Source organism: Poecilia reticulata, linkage group LG17, assembly GCF_000633615.1.
Source record: "Poecilia reticulata strain Guanapo linkage group LG17, Guppy_female_1.0+MT, whole genome shotgun sequence".
In the NCBI taxonomy this organism is placed as follows: domain Eukaryota; kingdom Metazoa; phylum Chordata; class Actinopteri; order Cyprinodontiformes; family Poeciliidae; genus Poecilia; species Poecilia reticulata.
The window spans coordinates 19,593,723-19,604,015 of record NC_024347.1 but is presented as its reverse complement, the minus strand read 5'-3'; the positions used below and the strand labels follow the sequence as shown (position 1 = coordinate 19,604,015).

The window sequence follows — 10,293 nt, the reverse complement described above, 5'->3', positions numbered from 1 at the left end:
CTTCTTTTAATAGAGGTTGTATGTAGCTTTGAGTGAAACTTGAAATTACGGAGCTCTAAGATAATTTCAAATGTTCTATCTGAATTCATTTAACTCATAAAAGGCATGGTGGTATGAGCTTTTAGCTGGTGAATTTTTCAGAGTTCGTAGTTTTTAATACATAAATGAAAAGGAAATTCTGATGTTTCATTATTTCATCCACCAGACTGCAACTGGGACCAATTAAGGGACATTTGACCATTTCTTTATTTTCATCTAGTCCCGTCTCTACATTAATTAATTGTTTTATGCCAGAGACAAGTTCTGAATTTTGCCTACAATTTAAAATGTCACTGTTGTTGCATGTGGTAACTGACTTTGTGGTAGTCTRTATCTTTGAATATACCCTGATTAATAATGAAATTGGGGTCTAACTTTTCCCTCTCTCCCATTTTTCATTCCATTCATTCCATTTTTGAGGTCATAAGCAGTTATTCTCCTCAATAATCACCCCACACACTTCCAAACTCTATTATTGTCATAAATCATCACATCTTTTAATCATATCGGCAATTGCATTTTTTTTAATAACGCAATTAATGTGCCAGCCTTGGGAAACATTTTAATCAATGGCAACCAAACAATATCCTCATTAATATGAGTGCATACCTCCTTGCCCTCYATCTCATCGCTATTTAAACTTTAGTTCTACCACACTGAGAAAACGGGCTGGGTTAGGAAATGGAAGACAATTTTTTTTCCCCTCCCTTTTCTTAAAGGGCAAAAACACACGCGCGCACACACACACACACATAATCCTTCCTACACACTCACAAACATTCAGGCCATCACTCAGCCCAACACTCTCTGGGAGTCTGAAGTAGACTTTTAATCTGAAGATGGAGAATGCGGGCTAAGTGTGGATGGGTGCAGACCTCCAGTGCGCCAGAGATGGATCTGTTGTGCGTTGGGCCGAACACATCCTCCACGCCATTCATCATTCCAGATGCAAGTTCCAAATAATTACTGGTCTCACTTGCAGCCATTTTAATAGGGTAATAGATATTTCGGAGGCATGCTCCTTCGCTATCTGTCCGCATGCCTTCTCTGCATTTTCAGYGTGTGAAAGCAGCATAATCGGATTTCAAACATGATTAGTGGAAGCTCTGTGACATCTCCCCAGATGTTAGAGGAGGGGGAGTGTGGGACGTGACTCATGTTATAAGGTGAAAAAGTGGTAATTAATTTCCGTGTTTGCACAAGGCGCTTCGTTGGAGTTTGGAATACTTGACTACCTAACAAGCTGTCAGTGTTCAGATATTAAGATGATGCAGAGGAAGGTTGCTCAAAGGGAGTGACAGTTTGTCAATGTTAATAGATAAGATGTTGTTTTTCAGACTTTATGTATTGACTTTGTTTTTTAATGTTAATAGATTGCTCTTTTTCAGACTTTATACATTAACTTTCTTGTTTTTGTTTTCTGTCCCATCTTATTCAATTCAAGGGTATTAAAACTTTTTTTTGTTGTTGTTCTGGCAGTGTTAGTCCCTGGAGCAGCATAGGCAATTTGAGCTATGTGCGTGCATAGTGTCTGGCTTTCAAGTACCACCCTCCTTTGTTTCAAATCTTTTTCATTACTGCTGAGGGAGGATGGCAGATCCATTATGGAAGCTGGTATATCTGTGTGGGTGTGTTTTATCAGCACATAAGAAGAGATCTTAACAATCCAGTGTCAGGCTACAGAAGCAATTTCAATGTATACCCTCACATGTGTGCCGTTTTTAATTTAAGACTTCAAAGAAAACCAGAACAGATGGTCTTATTTGATTAAATGAGGATTAATAATAACTACCGAATAACTCTTAAAACAAGCCTGTTTGTTGCCAAGATGCTTACTTTAGTTATTAGCTTTTCCAGAACGGATCAATATCTTTGAGGTCAAGATGTTTTTTTCAGAAAAATTTGAATTTGTAGTTTTAATCTTCAAGTGGCATGTTGACATTTTGCTCTGTAATTTTTTGTTGTTGTTTTTTACCTGTATGGAGTTAGCATTTAAGTTTTGCTATCAACCTAAAACGCCAAAAAAAACAACAATAAAAAAAACTGGATGATAAATGTTACAATGGCATCATTAGCTATATTAATCAGGGTTTTGTGGTCAAGAGAGGAGGCTGCCAAAACACCATGTGTGGAAGAAAGCAGTATGGAGAGATGCATTTGAAACTGTTGTGCATCTTGTATTTCTAACTGCAAATATGTGTATTTGCAATTATGGTACATTGGGCTACATATAAGAGTACCCAAAACACATTTTGGTGCAGGTTTTCGTAAGGCAATCTTATTTGGAAGAATTTGGAGCTAGTAAATATCTAGAGCCAGGACTTAAGGCACACTGAGTTTAGCTTTATCTGCAACGTCTCAAAACAGAGAAGGACAGAAAATTCCCAATGAAAACGAACGTGGACTAGAGTTAACCAGCTGCCAAGATAGTGGCTATTTGATCCTTTTACCTCTAAGGTCAAATTAAAGAATGGCTTTGTAGCCTACTTAATCCTTTTCCAAGTTTGAAAGGAAGTGTGATTTGCTTACAAGTTCTCCAATAATAGTTAAGCCAACTACTATTAGAATATATAAGCTAATGATTTTTTTGTGCGTTTTAAGTTCAAACACAACATTCAAAATGATTGTGCATGTGAAAGATTTAAAAAGATCACAATCATCAAGACTGCTAATGTTCTGGATTTACTGTGGTTTTAAGGTAATGGTTGGTGATTCCAACTTCAGGGGACATTTCTATAAATTTTACCATCATTATTTAAGTAAAAACTCAGCTTTCAAATAAAATGAGATTCATAGTCTTCCAACCACTCATTCAGGGCTTGTGAACAAGAACATTTTGTATCCTTTTTTTTTTCTTGTTTTTTCTTTTTTTTTTTTTTTTTTACAACCATCACCTCACCGTGAAAAGGTTATGGTGTTGTTGTGCTACAGTTTTAAAATGTCTTTTAGTCTGGTGGTACGTGGAACTTAAATTGCATTGCAATTCTAGTTTGAGAACAACGGCTCCCTTAAATCACTTCTAAGCTTTCAAAAGATGTGCAGCTACATGTTCTACACCCCAAAAAGGCAATACAGAYGGTTCTTTCTAGTATCTGCTGTCTGTCTCCCTGTTCAGAAGTGGCAATCCAGATGAGCAGACGGCATGTCCTCTACAAAGTAATGTCCTTAATCAGCTTCTTACTTTTTGTTCTGCTTCTAACTTTATTTAAATGCCTCACTGATTGTGAAAGTGGTTGACTTTCTCCAATAACACTGAAAGGTGTGTTCACTGCTCTTCAAAAAGAATACAGGATGTTTGAGTTTGTATGTGGAAAGTTAAGCTGAAAACCTGAAAACCTATTCCGTTTTTCAACTGATTCCTTGTTGCATTAATTTTCTTTTGCCAACTTTTTCTCAGATCTAAAGCATAAAAATTACTGTTTGTTGTGATTGGAACATGAATGTGTATATCTTATAATGTTTTATCAGACCACAAATGTCATATTGGTATTAGAAGTGGCATTAGTCACTGGATTACCAAAGTCTTTAGGAATTCCTTGGTCAGCTRTGAAAATGTTGTTGAACTATTTTTGTCTGTTGCCACAACCCACAGATCGGCACTGCCAGCCTCATAGCTTTTCCTCCTGGCTGTTTAAAATGTCTGTACTCACACTCCACTGCATATGTATGATCACTAAATCATTTCCTTTTGACAGGTCCAGGAACTCGCCGTCCCTCCAGTCATGTCCAAAAATTTCGAGGAAATAGTTTTTCCACCACAAAATGCGGACAGCACTCTGAAACGCATAAAGAGAGACTGGGTCATCCCTCCAATCAATGTTCCTGAGAACTCCAGAGGCCCATTCCCGCAGGACCTTGTCATGGTAATGTATTTGACTCAACCAGATGCATGCACACAGACACCAGTCTCTCAGCTGTAATTTTTTGATACGTCAACTTTGCAGGTTGCATAGACTCTTTCTTACAGGACATTTCTGAAGTTTGTCATCTTTTTGTTTGTATCATCTTTTGGTGCACAGAGCAGTCTGCACTGGTGAAGTATTGCATTATTTAGAAGCATTTATAATCTGAAGAGCTCAAAATGATAATTGTTGTTGGCTGACTGTTGTGATCTTGAAGTTCTCTTTTCCACATCTCAAGGACAGGTTCAGGCCAATTTCTTATCAACCATTCAGTCCTCCGTGTTAGCTGTTGCACAAACAACTCTGACAGCTTAGGAGCAGAGTCCTTTTTCTAGCAGTGTACTTTGTACACAGTGCAAAAATCCTGAGATTGCCATATGTAAGTTTTTATTTTTAATCCGGCTGTATGTGAAGGAGGTTTCTGGGCTGGAGTTGCTGATAACAGGAAGAGGAAAGGGTTTGCTCAGCTTGGCTCAAGAGGGTGGGCACACAAGGTCTCAGCTTACATGGAAAACAGGGTAGAAAGTCCAATCATGACAGAACTTCAATACTATGTAGGAACTCATTTCAGAGAAATAAAAATATGAATTTCCTTTGTCCCAAAGTGGGAACAGTCTGATGMAAGAACAGCAAAGTGACAGCTGTGTAGAATAATTGTTAAAAAAAAAAAAAAAAGAAATTACACTTATATTTTTAAATGTGTATTTGTGCATAAAAAAAGACTATTTACAGCATTTGACAAAAAAAAATTGCAAATACCAGCAGGGATGCAAACACTTCAGTTTTTTGTTTTTTTGGGGGGAGTGGTGAACTATTTTTGTTAGTCCAACAGCTGCTGGGAACAAGGATCTCCAGTAACACTCTCTCGTGCACTTAGGATTCAGCAGTCCGTTATTGGAGGAACTCTCCAGTTCATGCATGTTTGTTCTCAAACAGCAATTAGCTTTAGACTGACCTAGTATGGAAACTATTTCTCTAAAAGGGATTTTATTTGGGATTTAATGCAATGTTAACAAGGGTTCKAATGCATCCCAGATACTTCTGTAATTATCAGTTTCCAGGTCTGAGAAAGTATGGGGGGAGAAAAAAAAAGAGTAGAAACATATCTCAGCTTCAGTTTTTTTTTTTTCTTTCCTATTTTAAAACTTGATACAATTTGTTGATGCTCAACAAATTCAGCTGATTTTGATTTATATTGAAATACCATGGTTCATCTTGATTTGATACATCACAACTATTTGACCCTGGCAAAATTCAGTCACACACACACACACACACACACAAAACTGATGAAGACTGTTTCTCAAGGTTTTTATTGTGCTTTATGCTATTCAGCTTGGGGTGAATAAGGACGAACCTGGGATTTTAAACTGGGTCTGGTTCAAACAAACAAATCGCTAAAACAGTTGTTACCCTAAAGGCTGTTGGCAAAAGGCGCTTTTCCACTGGCACGTCGTGCACTAACCGGTTGGTGTGCTTTTTAGTTTCACCCCAGGTAGCGAGCTTTTCCATTATAATGTCTGTTCCTCATTATTGTGGGCGGGACATGAGCAGTAGCAGCGTCAGCAATTGAGAACCTCGAGGTTGTGGTTCTGTTGAACTTGAATAAAACCAGATACTTCATTTTGTATTGGAGAAATGTATCGCTGGCTCAAACATAATGATAAAGACTCAGATCAGCAGATTATTTTGCTACACATATAAATACAATCACATTCTTGTACTTATTTGATGTTTTTTTTTTTTTTTTAATGTGCAACATTTTGGATCTACACAATGCAGTCAAAGATGTAAACCAGTAGCCATGCCTGAACTGTGATTTATTTTTTTATTTTATTAAATTATTTTTTTATCCAAATGAAAAATAAAATTAACATCACAAGCTAATATTATGTAGTTCCGGTGTTTCACGTTGTTGGCGGGAAAGCTGCCCACTGCTGCACCGTTTGTTTCTCCTTCATYACTATCCGTTCTTCAAAGCAAAGTGCTATTAGCAGCGCTGCTACATCATGGTCATTCTGCTGCAAAACTTAGCGCATGTGTTCCTGCTGCTGCTCCTTATTAAGCTCATAATTACTCCTCCGTACTGAGCAGCTCTCTGTTGGCAGACGGCATGGCCCAGTTCACAGCTAAACTCTTAAATGCTGTTTGCAGTTTYCAGTGACGTAAATCATGAGCCAATCAATAAATGTGGTCAGCTGTCAATCATATTGTTTCGATGCTGAAAATCCAAGAACAGCCGGGCAGGATTTGCTAATGGAAAATGAATCTTACTGGGSCAGACCGGTACCGAACCGGTTTCAGGTTGTCTAAACTATGCTTTAAAAGTATTTGGTGTGGGATACTCTGTTATATAACGCCAGTTACTTTTAATAACATTTTTTTGTTTGCTTTTAAGGACAATATGTTAAACATGTCAGCTGAAAGTTAAGCTGCTCTGAAAAGTCAAGAACCTTATTAAAGATACTGAGTTTGGAATAGTTTGGAATTTAGAAATTTAAAATGTCAGAACAATATGTTGAAGAGTTTGAATGTATGTTGAATGGTTCTCAAGTAATGAATCTCAAACTGTGTCCTTGTGCCAACAGATTCGCTCAGATCATGATAAAAACCGGCCCCTAAGATACAGTGTGACGGGTCCAGGTGCTGACCAGCCCCCAACTGGAATCTTTACCATCGATCCCATTTCTGGAGCGCTATCTGTCAACAAGCCACTTGATCGAGAACACATCCCTAGCTTTCATGTAAGTCAGACAAGGCATTATKAAAAATAAAAACGAAAAAAACTTGGAGAAGTTCAATATGATTTACCAATGTTTTTTTTGCAAACTGCTTTATCAAGAGAAATGTGAGCTCTTTCTTTGTCTTGCTCTCTCTCCTTAGCATGCTGTACATTCCAGCCAGTTGGCATGTGCTCAAGGGTCATGTGTAGCCTAAACAATCTCCTCAGACTCAATAAAAACCAGATTCTCTCAGGAAAATCTTTCTTATCCGTCTGAGAATTTGAAGGATTTTGAAGAGAAAAAAAAACGTTAGTCAGATACTTGAACATGACATGTAATTCTCAAACTGCTTTTTTTATTGGGATTTTTTTTTCCATGTTGTCAGAATGTTCAAAAATTGCCCTTCAGCACAAAGTGGTGGACATGATTCTTGGTTTTGATTTAACTRAATCTATAGTTGCCGGCATGTTCATCCATCTTGCAGTAAACTGGTSTATTGAATTTTMATGTTTTTCATTACATTATTCACTACTAGCTTATGAGAAAGTGTATTATTTAGTGAGGTTTGGCTTTATACTAGGAATTTTCATGGTCGGCCAAAACCTGTTACAGATGACCTTCAAGACATTAAAGATAGATAAATGTAGGTGTGATAACTTTGTATTTAATTGCCAAAATCTAAAAATGGCAACTTAAAATGACATGTGGCAAGGTAAAAATCAAAGTGGCTTACACAGCTCAAGCAGTTGTATTTAGATTATATTYTGTAATTCATGTAGATCTAAAAAAAGGTTTAAAATCTCTTGAGCTTAAGTAAGACACAATGCTGTTGATTGCTGTAAAATGTTGGTGTTTCCACGGCTCTCCCAGTGGAAACCAGGATATATGAATGCTGCACACAAAATGGGTCACATGACGGAATGGGAGCTGCARCACCTAATTCAGTCTCTTTTACTGTAAATTGTTCTCAAAGGAATTGTTTGGRAAAACCTGTTTTATCAACAATATTAAAATAATCTGCATGTCCTGAATTACAACTTTGCAAGCTGTGCACAGTAAAATTGTATAGGTTTTAAAAAGGTTTACTTTGACAAACACTGTAGGTGACAMCAAAATAAGAGATTACAACACATCCAGATTTGCGGGTTAAGATTCAAATGCTTGTATTGTTTTTGTTTAGCAACATATAATGCAGTTTTTTTTTCCCCCAATCAGTAGATTTACACCTGGAAAATGCTTGTTTAAACCGTTCTACAATCCATATGTTTTTTTTATTTTTTATTCTCCTTCAGCTGAGAGCTCATGCGGTAGACCTGAATGGCAACCAGGTGGAAAACCCCATAGATATTGTGATCAACGTAATTGACATGAATGACAACCGACCAGAGTTCACTCACCAAATCTGGAACGGAACTGTTCCAGAGGGCTCCAAACCAGGTAAGGCTTTTGCACATCTTTTTTTTTTTTTTTTTTTTTTTTCTCCGTGCATGTGCCTCCAGCTCTAATGTTGCTGTAGTATTATCAGAACAGCTATTATTCATTTGGTACTTTAAAGTTTGAAAGATGAACACTGGGCTTTCACTAGCAATTAATACATTAGAAGTTGACATGGAATATATATATATATAATATATATAATTTTTTTTATTTATTTATTTATTTTATTTTTTTCTGTCTCAAAGGAACATTTGTTATGACTGTGACATCTATCGACAAAGACGACCCCAAAACGGCGAATGGCATGCTTCGATACAAGATCTTGTCTCAGAATCCAGAGAGTCCATCTTCAAATATGTTCACCATCAACAACAAAACTGGAGGCATCATTACAGTGGCCGCAGGCCTGGACAGAGAGGTATTTAACACTTTTTTTGTTGCTAAATCATTTAGTGATAAAATCCATATCTTTTATATTGCCCACAGTGATCATGGATAGTATTTTCTCCAATTGCCTCTCGCTCTTTATCACTGAAACGTGTGCATATGTCTGCATGAATGGGCTGTGTTTTTAAACAGGCAGTTAGAGTTTAGTTGTTAATATTGAAACTGCCTAGGAACTAATGAGCCACAGCAAATTTTGCTTATTACCAYCAAAATGAGAAGTAAAAGTTGGCTTGGCTGTTTCACACTTATTACTCTTACAAGGAGGCACTGTGCATCACTAAGCAACTAACAGTTTTTCTATCCACCTATCTTGTTTTACTTGTATCTATTTTTTCTCTCCCCAAATTTTTTTTTTTGCATTTTATTCTCTCCATTACCCCTGTTGCAAAGGTTACTGCTCTCTCTATAAATTGGAATTGCACGCCTGTTTGAGGAAAATAAATAAAATGATGTATACAGCTGGAGCTTTGTAGCCGCAGCCTTATGAGGGCAATCTGGCTGAGGTGGCTGCTCAATCACTCCCACCCCGGGGCCACCGTTTTATGTCCGCAAGTCGCCACCATGAAAGTAATTTGCCTGGCTCTCATTACCTAGCAACTGGTCCATCACCTGAGTGGTTTTTAATGTGAAGAGAGTCATTTGTCCCCTTTACGGTACTGTTCATTGTGCGTCTCACGCGCACGCACACAAAAACGCTCATTAGCCCCAGAGGATGAAGTCAAATTYRTGCGAAAAACTTGTCATTTATCATCATAATTAAGATGTTGGACTAGTCACRTTTGCTTCATCTTTGTAGAAATAATTTAACACGGTGCAAATGTACATTGCTAGTACTATCTTATTAGGGATAGTTGTGAAGTAGAATAAAATATAGTGAAGTAATATGGAAATTATATCTTTGTAAAGTTATAAATACAGTTTAATTTRAAATCGTTTTGTGCCAACTGCCCAATTATTTCCTTATTTCTCCYTTTTCTTCTTTTCTAGAAAGTGCCTCAGTATACTTTGATCATCCAGGCAACTGACATGGAGGGTAACCCCATGTATGGCCTGTCCAACACAGCCACTGCTGTCATCAGAGTCACTGACGTCAATGACAATCCGCCAGAGTTTACTGCTGAGACGGTAAGAAACAAGCTCTTATCTGAGATTCCACTAGAATAGACTTAAGGTCCCCCGTTTCATCCGAGCGTTGGGTGAATGCACTCAGCCGTCAGTTCTGCTCACTTACCTGGTTTTGCTTGCCTTGCACTTCTGCAACCATACACATACGCAAGTCGCCAGCCATGTGTAAAGCGTTATATCCTACTCCAAATGTTGACACGTACAACTGCGGGGATGTCTGCCTCAGTGAAAGAGGCACTTACTGGGCTCGCAAATCACAGAAATTTGTAATGCTGCTGTTATGCTATCAGGGAAGCACAGGGAATGAGAACACCGTGACCGGATGATAAGTTACCTTAGATGTCTGTTTACCCTTGATTGGTCCTGCTGTGCTTCGTGAGCCAGGGCACAGCATAGTATCGCTAACAGCTCTCTCTTCCTTACATTTATGGTTTATTCATGCAGTTTTTTGGGGAGGTGCCTGAGAATGCCGTGAATGTTATAGTGGCCAAYCTGACGGTGACTGACAAGGACCAGCCCAACACACCTGCCTGGAATGCGGTGTATAAAATCACCGGGGGCGACCCCACCGGCAGGTTCTCTGTGCCCACCGATCCAACTACTAATGAGGGTCTGGTAAC

At 38.1% G+C, this 10,293-nt stretch overlaps 1 protein-coding gene across 1 annotated transcript in view; it reads left to right on the top strand.

Annotated features, from left to right (window-relative positions):
* Positions 1 to 10,293, top strand: part of cdh2 (cadherin 2, type 1, N-cadherin (neuronal)) — an 88,301-nt gene that overhangs the window by 49,172 nt on the left and 28,836 nt on the right. The window contains exons 4-9 of the mRNA XM_008434185.2: positions 3,735 to 3,902; positions 6,530 to 6,685; positions 7,957 to 8,101; positions 8,347 to 8,519; positions 9,536 to 9,673; positions 10,118 to 10,288. Coding sequence (XP_008432407.2) covers positions 3,735 to 3,902; positions 6,530 to 6,685; positions 7,957 to 8,101; positions 8,347 to 8,519; positions 9,536 to 9,673; positions 10,118 to 10,288 — 951 coding nt within the window. The remainder of the gene's footprint in view (positions 1 to 3,734; positions 3,903 to 6,529; positions 6,686 to 7,956; positions 8,102 to 8,346; positions 8,520 to 9,535; positions 9,674 to 10,117; positions 10,289 to 10,293) is intronic.